The 22559-nt window shown below is 29.5% G+C and overlaps 2 protein-coding genes across 2 annotated transcripts in view; both read right to left on the reverse strand.

The window, feature by feature from the left end:
- Nucleotides 1-22559, reverse strand: part of LOC111621525 — a 123106-nt gene that overhangs the window by 49329 nt on the left and 51218 nt on the right. Inside the window, exons 17-19 of the mRNA XM_023363683.1 lie at nucleotides 16794-16906; nucleotides 16161-16278; nucleotides 15931-16091 (exon numbers count right to left, since the gene is read on the reverse strand). Of these exons, the coding sequence (XP_023219451.1) occupies nucleotides 15931-16091; nucleotides 16161-16278; nucleotides 16794-16906 (392 nt within the window). The remainder of the gene's footprint in view (nucleotides 1-15930; nucleotides 16092-16160; nucleotides 16279-16793; nucleotides 16907-22559) is intronic.
- Nucleotides 5580-11944, reverse strand: LOC111621516 (cytochrome P450 3A19-like). Its single transcript, XM_023363673.1, has 3 exons — nucleotides 11776-11944; nucleotides 7201-7363; nucleotides 5580-5717 (listed from the first exon to the last, which is right to left on the reverse strand). The coding sequence occupies exons 1-3, from the start codon at nucleotides 11853-11855 to the stop codon at nucleotides 5640-5642; spliced, it is 321 nt and encodes a 106-aa protein (XP_023219441.1). The 5' UTR covers nucleotides 11856-11944; the 3' UTR covers nucleotides 5580-5639.

The following is a 22559-nucleotide window of genomic DNA, read 5'->3' on the forward strand; positions in this document are numbered from 1 at the left end:
ATGACCATTATATCCTTCACCCGAAATAGGCAGGTAGTATATGACAATCACTATCTAACTTAAGAAGAATCGCTATAATTCGGATCCGATACGAAGTAGCTTGACACTACGAATGGTTTTATTAAATTAATAGGTTTATTTATTTATTCTCATTTAAAGAGAATAGAAGATCCATTATTACTAACGCTCTCTTAAGCGCATGTTTTACAATATGGTACTTATTATAAGCATTGTTACAGTTCGGTTTAACATTTGTTGTCCTTTCCTATTTGTTTTTGGCTACATTAAAGCATTTTTTTTTAAAATATACAGTAAGGTTCCATATTACCACCCGATTTTCTCTAAGCCTACTTTCGGACTTTTTGTACAAAAGCCTTCAAAAACCATACTTATAATTACACTAGAGAAAAATCCAATTAGGAACATTTAGATTACTAGTTACCGTACTTTTCGCACAAAAAATGTGAATGTAGTTATGATACCTTGTTTACAATTCACTAAAATGTAATTAGGGTTCCATAATACCACCTTCTCCTCTATAATTTTATACTTATCTATCATTTAGTTACACCTGTTACATAAATTTTAGATTATTTTTATTTCTTTATCAGATTTTGAACGATTAATCGTAGCAGAAATATAATGCAATTATGCTCGAAAATGATAGATTTCTCACTAGCAATGAGTTATGTACAGTACTTATTATATATTATACGATATTTAGATACATTATCAATATGATTTGTTATTTCTTATACAGTTTATTCATTAATTTCGTATATAAAAATAATAAATAAATACACCTCAGTTACCATTCTAAATATTACTTCATAAATATGATAAAATACAGTCTCAAAGTTCAATGTCATAAGTGTTTTTTATTTGTCTTTCTTTATCAGCCAAAGATAACCTTAACAATCTAATGATTAGCGATATACTAAAAACAATCACAATTGAATAAAATTAATCTTATTTTGTAAGTTACATTAGAATATTTAAATAATAATATTGTATTTAAAATTTATAATAATATTTTAGTTTTCATTCTGTAAAATTAATTGATTCATACACATAAATTTTAATTACTAAACGTTAAGTCACCGAAAAAAAGTTACTAAATGATCTTCAATTATGGATAAAATTTATTATTGTTCATTCAATGACGTAATTCAATATTTTCCTCAAATCAGACGTCATTTAACAGGATGTAATTCATTAATGCTATTATTTTTTTAATACCGAATAAAATGTTTGGCCTATCATAACTTACTTATGATTATAATATTTAAATTTTATTTACATATATTTATTGTTATAATGTTAAATATATTTACATAATATATTATATATTATGTAATATATAATATATTATGTATTACATAATATATTATATGTATTAATACATATAATATATTATATTTTATGTAATAAATATATTTACATAACAATATTTACATAACAGATCAGATAAATTAATTAATAAACAATAATGAAATTTATATTTCATTATTGTTTATTAATTAATTTATCTGATCTGTTATATATTAGCAAGATTATTATTTATATGAAATGTTGATAACAATATTTAAATTTAGTCAGTTTTAATGAATATTCAAAATTAATTTTATCTTCTTAATTTTTATTTAAATCATAGTGAATAAATTGAATGATAATTATAATTAAATATTAATTTATTTGATAAAAAGACGTTTGTAACAATATTGTTGTATAGATAATGACATGTATAGTACTTACATGATGCATAACAACAATAAACTTGCAATAATTGTAATCGAGGTGAAAGGAGTAAACTGATGTAACTCCATGGCAAAAGAAGACTTACAACAGTCAACTAGAAATACAGTTACCTACTGGACGATTTTTATACAGGAGAGGATGCTAACTCTGCCATCTATGAAAAATAACAATTACTAAACCTCAATTGCAGCTACAGTATTGTACAGCACATGTACAAATAAACATTGTTTCATTTCGTTTTGTATACTGTATTAACAAGTGAAATGTATTTACAGTCGACCCCCCTATAACACTGTTGATAATTCCGTTTTATAAGAATTCCATGTTGTACGAGTCACTTAGATTTTACAAATACGTGTGCCGGGCTATGAACGGCTCAGGTATTTGTAAAATCTAAGTGACTCGTACAACATGGAATTCTTATAAAACAGAATTATCAACAGTGTTATAGGAGGTCGACTGTATTATTGCTTATGTTAGACAAGCTAATGATTGAAATAAAGTGCGAGAGAATTTTGGTAAGTATTCGTATAATATTTTATTCGTTATGTAAATAAAAATTTCAATATAAAATACACCAAAAAATTCTAGAAATCCATTTGTTAAAATCGAGAAACATTCTTGGAAAAATCATTTTTCCCACTCTATTCCTGTATCTTGGTTAAAATGAACCAATCTCTAATTTAATTTCGTTTTCGTGAAAATGAGAAAAGAAAGTAACAATGTATCGAAATTACAATTTTAATTGATAAGATACTTTTTTTGTCTTTCCAGTTCTAATTCTTCAGTTAGAACAGTTCAATACAGTCATAAAATTAGTAAAATAAAACGTGCGCATATTATTCTAAAATAAATATTTAAACTGAAAATTATATAAAGAAAACTAAGAATAAATGACAGTCAGATTAACAGGTATAAATTGTCATTTATAATGTTAAAAATGAAATATTCTTAAAAATATACAAAATCTCTTTCTCTCTTCATATGTATAATCGTAATGCAAACAATATTATTGCCAGCGTTTCTTCTGAAATTTACAGAATATTTAACACAGTATATATATAATATATTATACAATTAATAAATAAATATAAAATAAAATAATAAATAATATATGTTATATATATACTGTATTAATTATTCTGTATATACAGTAAGTAATTTAACACACAAAAAGTATAGAAATGACACGCATTACTGATATAAATATCTTTAATTGTGAGTATTTTTTTTCTCCATAACGTTAAATGTTAACTTCACAATTCATCGACTCCTTCATGAATCTTCCCTGAACTAAGCTTTGCCTTAACGAAGAATAAAATTTGTTACCAGAGAAGCTCTGTGCTGATGAAATCGAATAATTTTATTTAGAATTCCATGTTCTGGTAATTATAATTTATGAAAATAAAAACTTTGATTTATTGTGATTAATTAACTGTGGTTTTTTGTTAGGATTTATTTCTCAAAAATTACTTCGAACACCATGTAAAAGAGGATTCTTTTAACAGATCAACGGATAAGGGAGCAGAGTCGACGACTTTTTTGGAACAGCAGTTTACATAAGGGAACACTATTTTAAGCAAGATTTAGAAACGCCTTTAATTTTACCAGCAACAGAACTGTTTACGTTATAGTAGTTTTAGAGATTTGGCGGAATCGTCTATCAGTTTTGTAATAAATGGGCAAACAAAGATTACTTACGGAGTCATAATGAACGGGTTTTATTGGATACATGAGAAATAATTGAAATTTATGAAAGAATCATAAAAATAGGGTGAACAAAAAGTTCGCAAAAACGTTAAACATTTATAAAAAATGGAAAAAATATCGGAATGAAATGTTGTTTTTGTGGTAAGTATTGTCAACACGAAAAATTTTTATTGACGGGAAAATTCGTTCCAAAAATCACCGTTACAAACGACACTGAAAATCTTTCGATATGCTTTCTGATTGCAAAGGTACTTAAAATCCCGAGTGTTTCGATCAGGTCCTTCCACTTTGTTGGAATTGAAAAATGCTATTCCCGTCAGGTAACATTTATGCATCCGGACACTATATAGGCCTATGTAATATATTATACAATTGCACTCTGCAGTTGCAGGCATTATTACTAGGCTAAATTGTCTTATATCCTATGGTGGAGGCGATGTCCAACACTTGCTTGTCTAATAAACGCATTGAAAGTCATTTTCATCGTCGTTTGTATTTCTCTTGTATGTCAGCATCACTATCAGTGGTTTTGAAACAATTTTTCCACTCTCAACAAAATCTTCCGTTTTGACAATATTTATCACACACAAACCCTCATTCTGATAATTCTTCCATTTTCTATGACTGTTTAAAGTCTTTACGGCCCTTTCGCCTACCTGTATAGCATATAGAAGCCTACCATTATTTTGCCGATTCCATTCTTTTCCAAGAAATTACTAAGCTATAACTAGTGGAATTGGTGAAAATAATAGTCCAGACGTGAGGGGCTACAATGGGTTACCCTACTTTATTTGAATAAACAGCTCAGACGACTTGCGCAGTATGTCCACATTTCGAGAGGATCAGGAAAGGAGTGATTAACGATCAGATTTCAGCGGTCACACGACCTTACTTTAAGGCAATACTGTACTTATTTGTTTTTATACTGTACGTCCAATAAGAGAGCATTCAAACTTTTAGAGCAAGAATGTTCAATCTTTTCAGCTAACCCCCTACTATATTTATGTGAAAAAATGAAATAAATATGGCAAGGAAATATGCAAGTACTGCATTTACTGCATTTACAGATTATTCCATAAAAGAATAAAATAGACGATAGAAATGGAAAGCAATAAGTAATTACATCAAAATTGCATGATAATGAATTTCAACGTTTTCAAGTGTATTATAAGTAAATAGAGCAAATAGAGTAAATAGAGTAAAATTAATAGTAAATAGGATATAATAAATTGGAAAGAATCGAATATCATGAACAATCCGGATTGATATTGATACTTCCGATAGAGAGCATGACGCAGCAATCTTGAGGGCGTTCTTCTAAGCAGACTCGACTGTATATTCAATATTAGAACATTATAGTTTAAAAAAAAATAAAGAAAACTGGAAAAGTCCGCTCGTAAATACTTCAAAGTGTTTACTTTTTTAAAATTAAATTTTAATGATTTTTAAGTTATAGATATTAAATTTGGTAGAATCTGGAGAAAATATCTCCAGACGTTAAAAAAAGAACAAAGACAATTAAACACGAGATTAACATTTAATGAAAAATCAGATAATTTTTATTAAAGAAAACATGTCATTACTTGCTTCTCTCTAAATAAATTAGTACAAAATAAAGTCAACATTTTTTAAAAATAACAACTAGCTCACAAATTATATAATTTATATATTATATACAATTTATATAGTTTAATAGTGCATTTGTGCAAATTATACAAAGTACTCAGAGTATATAAAACAATTGTTACGGAAAAATACCTAATCAGCTGATAAAAATTCAAATGCATTATTTAATTCTTTTGTACTAATTATATTTTAAAACATTTATTTCAATTATTAAAGTTAAAGTCTTTATAATTCATTCATTAAATTTTGACATATCTTATTTCTGATATTGAATTAAAATTATATCTTATCATTATTCCTAAATTAATATAAATCTGACAATATTCTAATAGTAAATAATTTATATTTAGAGTAATTATGAAAAAAATTAATGAAAAAAGAAACGTTGAAATATCTTTGCTCTCAGAAAAAAAATTAACTTTAGGATTGGCATTAATTAATTATGAATTTTATACCAAAGTTACTTTTTAAAATTACTTTTATTACAGACATTGTAGAAAACATTAAATTAATTAATTATGATATTGTTATCAGACATTATTAGTTCATTTTCTTTTTTCTAATTTGACCATAATTTTCTTTGGCTGAAGAAAACCTTGACCCACGTAATACTCTAAAGGCAACTAGAAAGAGAATAAAATAAAACCATTATAATTTTCTATTTATTGTAAACAAATCATTTTAATTATTTCAAAAGTTCGATTTGGAATTTTGTTAATCTAAAATAATATGTTTACATATAAGCATAAAATTTTATACACAGTGAAGCGTCGAAAATTTGGTAGTTGGTGCTGAGAAACAGAGAGAAAGCAGAAGGCGATCAGTCAAAAAAGTCTATTTTTGACTGATCGCCATTTTCTACGGACCATTTTTCGATTTTGGGCACATTGAAACGTCAAGAGTTGGAGTTTTCTCTGTATGTATGAATGTTAGCGTGGCATGATTTTGTTCATCTACTTTGAGGCTTAAGTTATTCAAAGTGGATGAACAAAATCATATATATATATCATTTTGTTCATCCATTTATTTTGTTCAGAATTTATATATATATAAATTTCTAAACATGTTTAAAATTGTTAGTAAAATGTGTATATATATACTATCCTCTGAATACATTTCTGAAGTTTTGCACAGAGGATAGTATATTAGGGATATTGCTGATATTACTGGTAAAGGTCAAGTCAAGAAGGTGGGAGATAGAGGAGATCACTTTTCATATCTTCATTGTGGTCAGATGGTCAGATATAATGATTTTACTCGTAATTAAACTTCTTATTTTCCCTTTTTTATAAAAGTCATATCCACTCTCAAAATAAAGCTTTTTGCCATTTTATAATATTTAATAGTATAAAAAGTTTTTAAATAAAATATCATAACAGATGGCGCCACACACAATTTTAAACTTTTTTACCGGAAAAGTTATGTAACTCGTTCCTGGAGTTTTATATATGTATCAGTCGTGGCACTTTTCACATTTATTTTTACGAGTCAAAAGTGTCAATCTTCTTCAATAAATAAATGAGTCAAAAGTATCAATGATTCATGAAAAATAAAAATATGACGGTAGAGGTTTATTAACTGTTATAAAAATACAGTGTAAAACATTTATATTTGTTTTTTGCATGGTAATTGACATTTTAGGTAAATTTTTTTGGTAAAGACACTGCCCCACCATAAATGAATTGCAGAATTTATCTCTCTCCATAACAAAAAAATATCTTATTTCCAATTCATCGTGCAAATTAGTAGTTTTATTACTCTTTGGCACATTCATTTTGCAAATAACTAAAATGTTTTAAAGCATAAGAAAGTAATTTATAGAATAATAACGTAATCTAGGTAGGACCACATTCCTATTTCTTCCTGCTTTTTATTCAGCATCTGAGTCTGATCTTTTTTGTTTTGCCTAAATGTGAAACATAATTTAACACATGCTGTTGTATCTTTGCAGCTTCACTAAAAATTGTTTATTTATTTCTATTTTAATGTTTTAGCTAAAATATATGTATTAATATACAGAGTAGCATTGTATTGCATATTTTTAATATTTGAACAAAACAAAATTAAATAAACATTTTAATTAGGAAAAATAAATAAAATAGTTACTTTTGTTTCCTCTGTAGCTTCCGCTCGAAGATCGCGAAAGATGTAGACGAGACACATTTTTACTACCATTAAAGCAAATCTCATTCCAATACAGTTTCTTGGGCCTTCTCCAAATGGAAGATAAGTGAATGGAAGAATTGAACTTCGGTTTTCTGATAAGAATCTGAAATATCATTATGTAAAACTTCATGATAATTCGTTTCAAAAAATAAATTAAATAATTGAATATGTTACCCGTTAAAGCTCGAATGTACACATTACCTAGCTAATCTGCAGATTAACTAGCGTGATCCGTTAAAGTTGCTAAAATTGTTCTATTTCTCAAATTACCTAGATAATGTGCAGATTATCTAGGTAATCTGCAAATTACCTACTAGGCACTCGGTAAAGTGAAAATAAAATCTTTGCTGAAACAATAGCAATGTTTCTGTACGCTTAAATTAACATAATGTTCTTTATTTAATTTTCGATATCTAAAGAATCAAGTTAATACAATCAAACAATCGACAAATTAGTTGATAGAATCAATCATCAACCAATTAAAAAACATACAAAAAATCAAACGATTTAAAATATTAATACAATTAGGGAAATTATTATATAGATAACCACCTATGGAATTTCGGGACTTTGAGTATCTATCTGAACTGAGGGGACCGAAACGACTTCAACGATACCCTACTTTTGGACCGGAGACGAAAAATAATGAAGTTATCATACTTTTTTCTGGTGATCGCATGATATAATTGTGCAGGTAATGTTACCTATGGTGAGTAAAATGGCGGCTCGTCTCTGATTCCAGCAAACAGAAGAAAGGAAACAGTGGGTACGCACGTTCTGTCTTAACCTAACCTATTTTAATAAATTACCATAATTATTACCAACCAAACTATTAGAATAGGTTAGGTTAGGTTTGAACGTGCGTCCCCACTGTTTCCTTTCTTCTCTTTGCTGGAATCAGAGACGAGCCGCCATTTTACTCACCATAGGTAGCATTATCCAATTGTGCTTACTTATTAGTGCAGTCTAAAGATTGGTGACACTTTGAATTTCATAGCAATTGGTTTCTGCGACAAGCATACCTATTTGTGGTACATTTATTTGTGGCAAAGATCTTATTTTCACTTTACCGAGTGCCTAGTAGGTAATGTGCGGATTACCTAGATACTCTGCACATTATCTAGATAATTTGAGAAATGGAACAATTTTCACAACTTTAACGGATCACTCTAGTTAATCTGTAGATTAGCTAGGTAATCTTCAGATTAACGACTTTCGAGCTTTAGCGGTAACAAATACACCGAATTTATATGTGATAAGTAGTACATTAAAATAATTTGAAATCTTATTTTGTTTGAAGATATTGCATTTTGAAAAAAACAAAGTTTATATATTAATTATTGATATAAAATAGTGAAGAACTTTTACCAAACTTTACAAATTAAAAAACAAATATTTATGAACGAAAAGAAAATTCGTTTTTATTTGTGAAAAAGTATTTTGCATGTAACTATAAAAAATAATAATTAATTTGGGATAATTGTTTTTAAAGACTTACTTGATAAAACTCATTTTACCTTATACGATTTAATAAATGTATGCATACTGAATTTAAAATTATTTAGTTTGAATGATAACATTTACTTAGAATTTGGGATATTTCCAACACAAAAAATAAATGACATTTTAATATCATGTAATTTTAATATATGATTGATTACGGGCAGATGGCTGACACGATTAAGGGAATAACCTATAGCTCTTGAAAATCCGGCAGTTGAAAACCCCAGAAATTATCAAGAGAAATCTTTCCAGAATATAATGGGTCTAGTCCCTCATCACGTGGTCGCCCATATTGTAGTCTTGAAAATACATGATGGGATGATTAAATAAGTAATTAAAATTTGAATTAAGACCAATTTAAATCTCTAGCTAAAATTAAGTTATTTGAAATGAGATCAGAAACAAATTTGAGAATAAACTGTTTAATTGAGACTAATGTTTGTTATGTCAAAAGAAGAGTATTAACAAAATTTCGGACCTATATCACTAAAAGGAACGGCTAGTGATACATATATAAAGATTTTTTCAGTCGCTGCAGAGCTCAGAGCAAAGCCTGCTTTCACCTAAATAAATTTAGAGATTAATCGAGATGAGCAGTAAGTGAACAGAACTAAACTCTATTCAGGTTGCGAAAAACTATTGGAACTAATGAAATGTTAAAATATAGTAAAGTATATAGTGTGAGGCCCACCATTCCCCCCCAAAATTTGTTATTATCGTATCTATATACAGTATATATGTATTTGTGAATTATTATTTACATTATTTGTATAATTTTAGTTTTAAGCACTTTATTTAAATCTTTTTGCTAATAATGTATTTGCTTTAATTAATTAATCAGTTAGAAATTTTATTGTATTTTAAACTCTAAACACCACATGTATTTTATATCCTTTTTTTATTTTGTCTGATTGTGTAAAGAACGACAGTTAGCTCTCAGACAGGGCTCCATTTGGACCCACATCTTCGAGATGTGGGTCCAAAGGGCTAAATTCCTTTACAACCAACATTGTAAAGGAATTTCGCCTATTTTTCGATTTTAAGGACCCCTTTCCAAATTTTCAGTAATATCGATTTAAAAGAATTTAGAGAAACAAATTAGAATAAAAAATTATCAATTAACTGTTATAAATCTTACAACGTGCAAAGGAAAAGATGAAGGGAATGTCTGTCGTTTCTCCCTTTTTCGATGGTGTTATATGACCGATGGTATGCTATCCATGTCACATGGACGCACATCATTTTTCATTGGCAAAAGAGAAAGAGGACCACTAGATGACCAATCATACATTTTACAAATTACTTCACCTTCCTCCAGAACAAAAGCATGATTGGTCAAAAACAAAAAATAAAATAGAAAAAAGAGACGAAATTAACAGAATGAGACAGGATTAAGAGACTGACTGACTTGCCAGACAGAGGATTGACCGACTCAGCGATAGACCTAGTGAAGGACCAAGTAAAGAAGAAAGAAGACGTAAATGAAGAAGAGAACAGGGACAGAAAGTGAAGAAAGAGAAGACAACGCTTTTCCTAATATGTTGTGAGTCACGCAGTTCGGATAACCCCCCGTTAGGTACCCCCTCGGTACAGATAGAAGTAGGCCAATTTCTTAAATCGGATTTTATAATTTGGTTTAGAACTTTGTTTTTCGATAATAAACTCTTGTTATTTGTACTTGACTCTGCATTCATCCTCCTGAGAGGCTCATTCCTGAACTTCTGAGTGACTCTTACGCTCGCGCCTTAACTATTTTTTTCCCTCTAAATCGGAGGTGTGTCCGACAAAATACATCTGGTGGAAGGACCCTACCCTAAACTTGCGTAATCTAATTTTTGACGGCCCCCGATCTCCACAATAACGCATAATAAAGTTCTACAAACCGCAGCGTTTCTATAGTTCAGGGAATTTCCTCGATGCCGGAATCAAGTTTAAAGCCACGTATCTATAGATTCTTGTAAAAGTGACAAGTAAAAATCAAATAAATATTTCTAGTATCATCGATCGAGAAGCTCTCCGTATTAGTATTGATGAACTTGACGATATGTTAAATATCTCAAACGGGTCATGAAAATGTCCACACAATTTTGCATGACTATAGACATATTATGCGCTTTTGGTCTCGATGGGTTCCCGCTTTTGATGTCGGAGGAAAAACGTGTTTACACGGAAGTCTGCAAAGAGTTGTAATGTCTGTTGTCAAAAGTAATAGCCGACACTTTTTTTAAATAGGCAAGGACAAATACCAACATGTTGTACTTCCAAATATAACAATCACCGGACAGTTCACTGTCTTGAATACTGTCTGCAGTAAACATCTGAATCTACATATAAGTGATTGGCAGCTGCAACATAATAATACGAGCCGCATATCGCTAAAGCGGTAAATGAGTTTTTGACCAAAAAAAAAAAAAAATGTTTCGTGTGTCCGACATCCACCTTACACTCGAGTGATTTCCATATTCCATACAGCACCGAAGTCGAAGTACGGAAAACTCATTTATGGTCTAAAACAGTGTTAAAGCATCAGACGAGATTCTGAAAAACAACTCGAAAGTTGGGCTATTACGCGTCTTCAAGGAATGGAGTAATTACAATGAATTCCATGAGGAATAAATGCTTCGAAACACCACATTCACCAAACTTTAGATTGATTTTTTTTCGTACATGATAATCAGTCTAAATTTGAATTGATTGCTATAATGAATTTTTCAGTAAGCAATATCAAAACATAAATTTAAAAAGCATGTCAATGACTGAACGATATAAAACGCTGAATAAAAGAATTTAATGTAATTGAAACTTACAGATTGTGTCAGATTGAGATAAAACAGCAAACGTCTGTTATTTTACTTATTCCTATTTTCAACAGATTAATGAAACGTCATAAAAGTAAACTTTAAATTTACAATAACCAAAGACATATTTATATAATTTCTATTATTTATTTTTACAATGATATTTCTAAATTTATTCCATATTCTGTTGTTAAATAGAAGTTAAACTACTTGCCTGTCAGGATCAAACTTTTCTGGATTTGGAAAAAATTCTTTATCATAATGCATAGCATAAATAGGAATTAGAATATTCATTCCTTTTGGTATTTTAATACCTAGCTCTGGTAATTCGTATTCTTCATCGCATTCTCTGACTAATCTAAATAAATAATAAAAATAAATTCATTAAAATTATGTTTAAATCAATTATATAAAAACTATGTCCTATACCAGCGTTCGCCAACTGCGAGAAAATTTTGGTGGTTCGTGCAGAAATTTGGACATTGATGCAACTCAAGGTTACGCGAAGTATTTCGAAATAAATGAAAAATGTTCGGTTGCTTTTTCTCACTATTGGAAGTATTTTTATTAATATACTAGCTGCAAGGACCCGCTTCGCTGGGTTTTTATTTGTTCGTACATTTTTATGTAATATAGTTTTTGTTTTTTATATATAAAAAACTGTTTTTCTAAGTAATCTAGAGTCTAGCTGCAAGGACCCGCTTCGCTGGGTTTTTATTTGTGGGCAAAAAGTAACGATAGTGAAGATTAAGATAATTACATTATAGCCAATCTTACCCGTTTTCACAGANTTATCCTTTTTTAACCCCATTCCCAATAACCCGGCATTTTCACAAACTCGGCCACCCTTCGGCCCACATTAGGCCGAGTTTTCGAGGTTCTACTGTATTTATAAGCCTAACTAATGACTTTAATCTGTAATTTAAATTTAATAATCATGAAAAATATAAGTTTACGTATAAAAATCTATTGCAACTTACCACTCTATTATGAAATGTATTAAAATCTTTGACAAAAACTTTTTTTAGAATATGAGGTTCTCCAATGCAAATATTCGGTTTAAATCCCATAAATCTCCTATAAAATATTTTTTTAAATATGAATTTTAGGCATTTACAAAAATTTATTTACTATTGAACACAAGACTGTGTTATTATTAAAACACTTGGCGTTTATCCACTTTATTCAGTTGAACTAAATAAAGTGGATAAACGGCAAGTGTTTTAATAATAATACAGTCTTATGTTCAATAGTAAATAAATACGAAAACACGGTTTCAAAAAACGAATCATTTACAAAAATATTCTATTATTGAAAGTATTAAAAATGAACTATTCTTATAGATATATTCGANTGTGATACATTTATTTTTGTACATTCCAAGTTATAAACAAATAAGCTAAGTTGATAATCTTAATGAAACGTAACATTAAATTCAACTAAATTCTGGAATCGCAACTTTCAAATTGATCTTACATTCGTTTTCCAGATTTCGTCTACTTCTCGAAGTAATTTATCCTGATGTTCCGGATATAAGGCCATATGATATAAGACGAAAGCTACTGTGTTTGTGGTAGTCTCATTTCCAGCAAATAGAAACAAAGTGCATTGAGCCATCATTTCGTCGGAGCTCATAGCTGAAATTGCAGTTAAATTACGTTACACAATTTTCTTTTCTTTTTTGAAAAATCTAATTGATAACATACTTTTATGTTTCGGCAATATTTTAAAATTTGACATTTCTTCTTCTTTGGCTTCTTCTGGAGAAACTTCCAAAACACCTTTTTGTGCATCCAATAATAACTGAAGAAAATCGTAGGCTTTCTGAAAATATAAAGTTTTAATAAGTGATTGTAATTATACTTTTAAAATGGAATGTTAAGATAGGTGAATCAATTGCAAAGAGTTGTAATGTCTGTTGTCAAAAGTAATAGCCGACACCTTTTTTAAATAGGCAAGGACAAATACCAACATGTTGTACTTCCAAATATAACAATCACCGGACAGTTCACTGTCTTGAATACTGTCTGCAGTAAACATCTGAATCTACATATAAGTGATTGGCAGCTGCAACATAATAATACGAGCCGCATATCGCTAAAGCGGTAAATGAGTTTTTGACCAAAAAAAAAAAAAAATGTTTCGTGTGTCCGACATCCACCTTACACTCGAGTGATTTCCATATTCCATACAGCACCGAAGTCGAAGTACGGAAAACTCATTTATGGTCTAAAACAGTGTTAAAGCATCAGACGAGATTCTGAAAAACAACTCGAAAGTTGGGCTATTACGCGTCTTCAAGGAATGGAGTAATTACAATGAATTCCATGAGGAATAAATGCTTCGAAACACCACATTTACCAAACTTTAGATTGATTTTTTTTCGTACATGATAATCAGTCTAAATTTGAATTGATTGCTATAATGAATTTTTCAGTAAGCAATATCAAAACATAAATTTAAAAAGCATGTCAATGACTGAACGATATAAAACGCTGAATAAAAGAATTTAATGTAATTGAAACTTACAGATTGTGTCAGATTGAGATAAAACAGCAAACGTCTGTTATTTTACTTATTCCTATTTTCAACAGATTAATGAAACGTCATAAAAGTAAACTTTAAATTTACAATAACCAAAGACATATTTATATAATTTCTATTATTTATTTTTACAATGATATTTCTAAATTTATTCCATATTCTGTTGTTAAATAGAAGTTAAACTACTTGCCTGTCAGGATCAAACTTTTCTGGATTTGGAAAAAATTCTTTATCATAATGCATAGCATAAATAGGAATTAGAATATTCATTCCTTTTGGTATTTTAATACCTAGCTCTGGTAATTCGTATTCTTCATCGCATTCTCTGACTAATCTAAATAAATAATAAAAATAAATTCATTAAAATTATGTTTAAATCAATTATATAAAAACTATGTCCTATACCAGCGTTCGCCAACTGCGAGAAAATTTTGGTGGTTCGTGCAGAAATTTGGACATTGATGCAACTCAAGGTTACGCGAAGTATTTCGAAATAAATGAAAAATGTTCGGTTGCTTTTTCTCACTATTGGAAGTATTTTTATTAATATACTAGCTGCAAGGACCCGCTTCGCTGGGTTTTTATTTGTTCGTACATTTTTATGTAATATAGTTTTTGTTTTTTATATATAAAAAACTGTTTTTCTAAGTAATCTAGAGTCTAGCTGCAAGGACCCGCTTCGCTGGGTTTTTATTTGTGGGCAAAAAGTAACGATAGTGAAGATTAAGATAATTACATTATAGCCAATCTTACCCGTTTTCACAGAATGCAAGAATTAGGTCTCCCGTTTCCAGACTAATTAGAGACCTGGTCCCGATTCTATTTCTGAACGTCTCCTGTTCACGTACTGTACAGTCAAACGAACTCTTTTCAACGTTTCTGGAACGTTTACAATCGTTCTATAATCGAACCAATATTCGAATTTTATGTTCGAATTAAATTCGAACAATATTCGAACATAAAATTTGAAATAGAAAACCACTTTCAACCACTTTCAGCCCCATATCTCCCTCACCCTTATAGATATCGAGACGCAACCCCCATAGTGCACGAATGGAGACTTGGGGCTACTACCACATACAAACACCATTCACGTGCGATGTGTAGTTTTAGCGAAAAAGTGAAAAATAGGGACATACACGTCCATTTATATATATATAGATAAAACCAAACACGAAATGACTGTCATCAATAAATAATCAAGAATAAATAATGTTGTGAGTGCGGTTGTTGTCCTTTATGGAAATGATCATTATTCTGTAGATGTTTGTATCGTTTAATTAAAAAATTGATGACAATGGTCCGCGGGATTCAAAGTTGTGAGTTTAATAACTCACAATTTATAAGATTTAAATAATTAAATTCACAATTCAAAGATATAAAAAATACAGTAATATTATATTTCTATATAAATCAAAATTGCAATTTTCATTGACTATATTTGTAGTGTTATAAATATTGTTATATTTAAATTAATAAAATAAAATGGTTTCAGAATGACAAATAATAATAACAATAAATCCTTTTGCTTACTGAATTAATGCTGGTTGTTTTCTCAATGTTTCGTTGATAACAGCATCCATATATTGCATTTTATTCAGAACGTCAAAATTCATTTCATCCTAAATAATTTATTTAAAATTAAAAATAAATTTTAGAATAAAGTTAGATTGTTTTTAGTAATTTATAAAAGTTTAATTAAGTGTGATACATTTATTTTTGTACATTCCAAGTTATAAACAAATAAGCTAAGTTGATAATCTTAATGAAACGTAACATTAAATTCAACTAAATTCTGGAATCGCAACTTTCAAATTGATCTTACATTCGTTTTCCAGATTTCGTCTACTTCTCGAAGTAATTTATCCTGATGTTCCGGATATAAGGCCATATGATATAAGACGAAAGCTACTGTGTTTGTGGTAGTCTCATTTCCAGCAAATAGAAACAAAGTGCATTGAGCCATCATTTCGTCGGAGCTCATAGCTGAAATTGCAGTTAAATTACGTTACACAATTTTCTTTTCTTTTTTGAAAAATCTAATTGATAACATACTTTTATGTTTCGGCAATATTTTAAAATTTGACATTTCTTCTTCTTTGGCTTCTTCTGGAGAAACTTCCAAAACACCTTTTTGTGCATCCAATAATAACTGAAGAAAATCGTAGGCTTTCTGAAAATATAAAGTTTTAATAAGTGATTGTAATTATACTTTTAAAATGGAATGTTAAGATAGGTGAATCAATTAATTTATTTAATATATAGAAATGTAATGAGTGCTCCCCTTATCTGCGGCTTCTTAAAATATTAAATAAAAAATTCTTAAATAATAATAAAATATAAATATATAAATAATAATATTAATTAAAAATTTCTTAAATAAAAACTTTTTTTACATTTATTTTTGGCATATACACTATATGTGTATATGCTAAAAAAGTTTATGATATGAAGTTCGATATTCGTGGTTGAAAGTATCTGCAGGGAGACAGGGAGACTATCCCCGCTAATAAGGGAAGATACTGTATATACGAAATAGACTAACATTTTATAATTATACTTTGATAAACAATTGAAACTTTAAATCAAATAATAAATGTAAAATATGTAACTCATTATTAAAAGTAACTTAATAAAATTGATTAATTTATTTAAATTATCACGATAACAAAAATTTTAATAATTTACCAGTTTTTCCTTTTCTCTTTTATTAATAACATGTAAAATGAAATTCTTGTAATAGTTTAATGACTCTTCGAAAGATGTAATTTTTACAAATTTTGTTAAAGCCGGGAAAAGCACTAAATAAAAATAATAAATAAATATTACTTAAATCCATAATAATCATACATTATTTTAATAAATAATTATGATATTAAATGCAATAAATAAACTAATTATTAAATATCATCATGTCTGAAACTAATATGCATTTCACTTTGACATTAAAAATTAAAAAATTCTAACAAAAGTAAGTGGAATAGACATCTTATAATACAGGGTGTCCGAGAAAAATTATTATTATGACACAAATTCATAACCCTAAAGAAAAGCTGTCTATTGATATTCTCTGTCTTACCGCAAATCGCATAACTCACAAAGATTTTTACCTAAAATGTTTTTAAATGGTTCTAGCGGTTTGAAGACTTAAAAATGGTTGTAAAAGTACTATCTGTATTGTGGTTACCTAAAACTGTGAAGGAAAAAAGTATGGAAAGACGTCATCAAGTGTTTTTTCAATTTATTATTAGATGCAAAAATTGAAAGATAAGTGTTCAGCAATTAAAATTCAACTGCTTTACGTACTGACACTTATCTTTAAATTTCTGCATTCAAGAATAAATTGAAAGAATACTCGGTGATATCTTTTCGTAATTCCTGCGAGACTTTCTTAGCACAGTTACAGCGGTTTTGTTTCAGCTAACCATTATATAACTGCTTTACAACCATTTTTTATTTATTTCAAGCCGCTAGCATCGTTATAAACATTTGCGGTAAAAATCGTTTTGAATTATTCTTTCTTTTACCACAAACTTCATTTCATTATTTTTAGAAACACCCTGTATTTCTAAAAATAAGAATGTAACCAATGTGCTGAGTCTTGAATGCGTAACATTTCGCATTCGTAGAAAAGCAACAAACTTCACGTGATATGACATTTTACCATTTTTTTTATAATCACGAATCTCTTGGAAACATGTCGGAAATTTCAAATAAATGATGGCAGTTTTATCATATCTTTTAATTTTCTAATAGATGCCCTCCATATATTATGCTGTACTTAGTATATAAATTAATGAATATCAGCTTCATTCTTATTCTGAGAAAGACTGTAGTTATAAATACTGTACCAACCATAGTTACAACAGGAAAAGTTTCATTCAGTATTTCTCTGTTCACATACTTTTTGAGATAATTTATAAACGTTTAGAACTAATATTACAAGGAATAAGTTAATCACAGCTATAATTTAAATCCTTATATATACTGAAAAATGAGATCGGAGCAGAGGTCCGTGTAGTGTAATTTGCAACTCATCTGCACGGTTAATAGGTGTTGTGTGTTCGAGTTCCGCTCCGGGCCAATTCTTTTCTTTCAGTAGTTCTAAATTATTTAATTAAAATTATAATTATTAAACACATCTATAATGTCTATTTAGAAACGGTATATTGTCATAAATTTCCATACATAAAAACATTTTTTTTGATAAATTAGAGCAGTGTTTTTCAACCTTCTTGAATACGCAACCCCTTTACAAGTTAAACAATTCTGGCGACCCACCCAGGGCCATATTAGAACTATATTAGTGATTTTAAAAACTATGTATTTAATTTTCTTTCTGTTGAGATAAATTATTGTTGATTAAAATGAAAATTTCATAAGAATCGACAACAACTTAACACAGATAAAGTATGAAACTTCATTTAATTATAACATTGGGCACAGGGAGCCGTTGACCTTTTTTTTGGGATCAGAATTTTCAGCTTCTACTTTCTATTTCTTTTTGCAAATCAGCTCAACACTTTTTCGGTTATGATTTTCTGGCCCACGCCCCTCCCTGTCTACTCCCATGGTTGAGACCTAAATATCGATCAACAAACCAATTGTACTGTAAAATAAACAGNCCACGACTGAACTCCCAGTATTCAGGGTACTAAGACCGCTTGGCCACTGGTGGGCCAGGGTTTATTCGAATTAACAATTATCTGTATAAATTCCTTTTATACTAGGTCTTTCTTCAATAATTTGAATTGCTTGAGAATTTATATCATTAGGAAGATGAAGAGGGCCAAATATCGGTCCTTATCAACTTTGGACAAATTCATGGAGGTAGTTTGTTTCTGAAAAAAAGCTTAATATTTCAATATTGACCAAATTATCGTTCAATCACTGTTTTATCATATACAGATCGTTCGTTAATCCGTCCGCTGAAATCGATAGTTTCTATAAGCGAAATTTACTTGTTTCGTGGAAGCCGCCATGCTAGTTTGTTGAAAATTCAACCGTCTTTCATGTTGAGACCGTTCGGCTCAACGGTGAACCAACAATGACGTCACGGGCTTCAACGGACAACTCAACAGTCCATTTAGAAACGTCGTTTTCTCACTGTTGAGGTAATCGTTGATACTCTGTCACAACACGCTATTTTATTAACAAAATTTCGTTCGAGTCGTTACTTCACAAGATTTGTCAATTTGAGTCGCTACCAAGGAAGCTTTTGTTCGCTTCTTTGGTAGCGACTCAAAACCACCAAATTTTAATAAAATGAATGCCTCTTATCCACAAGCTATATAACAAGAAGACAATAGGATGTCTAAGAGTTAATATCTCAGGATGAGGTAATGATTAAGAAATAAAATTTGATAGGGTAGCTTGTGTATGAGAGGCATTGATGCTATGAAAATTTGGTGGTTAACCGGACCAATCTAACAGAGTACAGTGGGGACTTATTTCTTCGTAATATTAGTATTAAGTTTAACATATTTTGATTTTTACAGCTGTGGCGAGAAACGTTTAAAATTTACAACCTGTCGCGTCCTTTGATGTATACTAGGATGCGACAAAAGAGGCATTTGACATTGACCAGTATCGGCATCCTCGGAATTTGGCAGCCTGCGTGCATGCACCTACCAGGACCGTCTCCGATTCCATCCATAGCCACTGCAGGGAGCTATTTGACTAACAAGTAAGTGGATTGTTTTAAGATTTAAAAACTAAAGAATATTTTATGTACGTGTCTTTACAAAGCTATATTTAATTATAATTTTCTTTAAAAGTATATTCATGCAATTGAAGAATATTTTGTACCAGGTATGTACCGGTACATCCAGCACACATTTTATTTCACCAAGTTTTTATAATTTTATTTTTAATTTTAGCTCTTATATTGTGGCTTGCGATTCAGAATGTAATAGTGATATTTAAAATACATTTAGAGATGTCTATGGATTTTACTGGCTTATCGAACAAACGATACAGATGGACCCTATACCATCACTGACGCACTATTAACTGATTGCCCCTAGAAGTCGGCTTCTTACAGAAACAGCTTTCCTATCATCAAATGTCACGGCACGCCAATGATGTTTATGGGTAAACTGAAAGCTTACAAGCTACATGAAACTTATGAAAGTTTTTGTAGTCCATAAATAAAATTCACAACAATGGGAATTAATGCATTTACAGAATTGTTAATCTTCAAAATCAACTATATTCAGGAATGTTCTTTCATAGAAGAACTTTTATTCTATGAAAATACAGCCACATCATAATTTGTTCCTAAAAGTTGTTCAAAAACTGATCTGTTCTAAAAGCAAAACAAATTTTTTCCATAAACAATATAGAATGCATTATTCCATTGCTGACCCACAAAATAAAGTCCTTTTTTTTACCTTTTTAGCTGTATTGAATGCATAAAAATGCCTATAAATGCAATGTAATATTATATATAATATAATATTGCCTTTAAAGGTATTTTATGCATGAAATACAGCTAACATCGTAAAACAGGTTTTGTTTTGTATGTCAGGAATGGATTAATTCATTTTACATTGTTTCTTATAAGATAATTTGTTTCTGTTTGAGAAAAAATCAGTTTCGGAACAAATTTTAGGAACGAATTATGTTCGTAAACCGAAATTTGACTGTATTTGAAAAACTGAAACACGCTAATTTATCATGTAACGCTATATGCAGAAATTTTATTCTTAGTCCTTCTTCAGTCGATTTTTACAATTGTTTATCCAGACATTGTTCTTCGTGGGAAAATTTTACGTAATTTGTAGGAAATCAAAACTATCTATGTACTTATGGATGTTTTATAATGTTTAAAAATTAAAATTTTACAAGAAACGTCAAACATATAAGATTTTACAAGGTTTAAAAGGAATCCTTTTATGAAAAATACATTTTTATAAGTAGAATTTAACTTTATAATTATTATTTTATTATTAAACTCACCCATGTATTCGGCCATATTTGTTATAATTTTCCAGTTCTATTAAATGTAATGGCTGTGGAAATATAAATAGTTTCAAATTTTTATTTTAACATAAACATAATATTTAATATTCGATCATATTAACTTTTAATAAATTGAATGATAAATAATAAATTTTTAATTATATTTTAAACATTTTATAGCCTCATTCATTAGTTCGCTGACGGATATTTGAGTGAAGCAGACTTCTTAGTGGAAAAGTAAATGGTCCTATGGAAAGCAGGCAACAGTACATTATCGGATAAATCCAAAATCTCAAAAATGTCAAATATTTGATGCTAGATGAAGAATAAAATTTTAACGTTGGATGCTGTTGCGCAATGGCTCAATATCCATTGACAATGAACTGATGGCAATGTCTAGCTGCGATCAAACCAATAAATTTTAGTAGCTATTGTTTAGACTATTTTATGTCTGCTTTTCCACAAAAGATATTTATTATTACATTTAGAGAATAAATGGTTTATTAAACTATACATTTAATGAAATTTAATAAAACGATTTATTGAAATATTTAAATCACGTAAAATGAAAGATTACATTGCTTAAAATATTTAAAAATCAAGTAAAGAAAAATAAAAACCATAAGAACAAGATTTTTTATCATCAGTTTTTGAAACATATTTTAAAACTTGCAATCTTTTTTTCATTGTTTCTAATTGATAATTTCACTTCCGTGTTTGTCATAACGTTTGGGTTGTGCTGTTTCCTTAGATACTAACCTCAATACGCAGCCATAAGTCTTTGGTAGTGGATATAGAAACACTTAAAACTAACATTTACGTGTTTCAAAGAATAATATTTGTGCCTTATCTTGTGTATGAAACATGTCTTTTGTAGTCTTGGCGACAAATATGTTCTCCACCGTGCCGAAGAAGATTCCATACGGTCAGAGCCGTAGAAATATTTTTGGCGCTCTTAGCAATGCATTAGGTTTTTAGTCTACGACGCATAAATATTTGTGAGGCGAGAAGAGCCAAACGTTTAAGCCTCTTAAGTCTTATGCACGTACCCCATTATCAATGCATTGCTATGGTTCTTAAAACAGTACACACATCACTGGTACAGTATTTGATAATGTTTACCGGTAGTGTATCATATTCTCCCAAGAGGGCATCACAGGCAATTTATAACATAGGCTCTATATCCCAATAATCATTGCTGGAAATTTCAGCAGATCATTGTGCAGATGTACTATACAAGAAGCATTTGAAAACTCTGATATGGACATGACATTAATAGTCTCTGACAGTATCTCAGACATTTCGTGGAATCTTGCAACAGACGACTTAAATCGAAGTGCTTCGTCGAATGGTAAGTAATTTACGCTCAGTGCAGGATGGGCTACAGTCAAGCCAACTATTTCAAAAGCTATAGAAAAGAAGACAGAACTTAATACAAATGTAGCAGAGACCAATAACCGTGGAGACAAAATGAGAGAAAGAGAAAACGAG

Source organism: Centruroides sculpturatus, unplaced genomic scaffold (assembly GCF_000671375.1).
Source record: "Centruroides sculpturatus isolate CEXI.00-Female unplaced genomic scaffold, Cexi_2.0 scaffold222, whole genome shotgun sequence".
Taxonomy (NCBI): Eukaryota; Metazoa; Arthropoda; class Arachnida; order Scorpiones; family Buthidae; genus Centruroides; species Centruroides sculpturatus.

Coding starts and splice junctions, on each gene's coding strand:
- LOC111621516 (XM_023363673.1), bottom strand. CDS start 11,855: ATGAATATTCTAATTCCTATTTATGCTATGCATTATGATAAAGAATTT. Junction 7,364..11,775: donor GAAAAGTTTGATCCTGACAG/GCAAGTAGTTTA, acceptor ATGATATTTCAG/ATTCTTATCAGAAAACCGAA. Junction 5,718..7,200: donor AAGCTACAGAGGAAACAAAA/GTAACTATTTTA, acceptor TTCTCTTTCTAG/TTGCCTTTAGAGTATTACGT.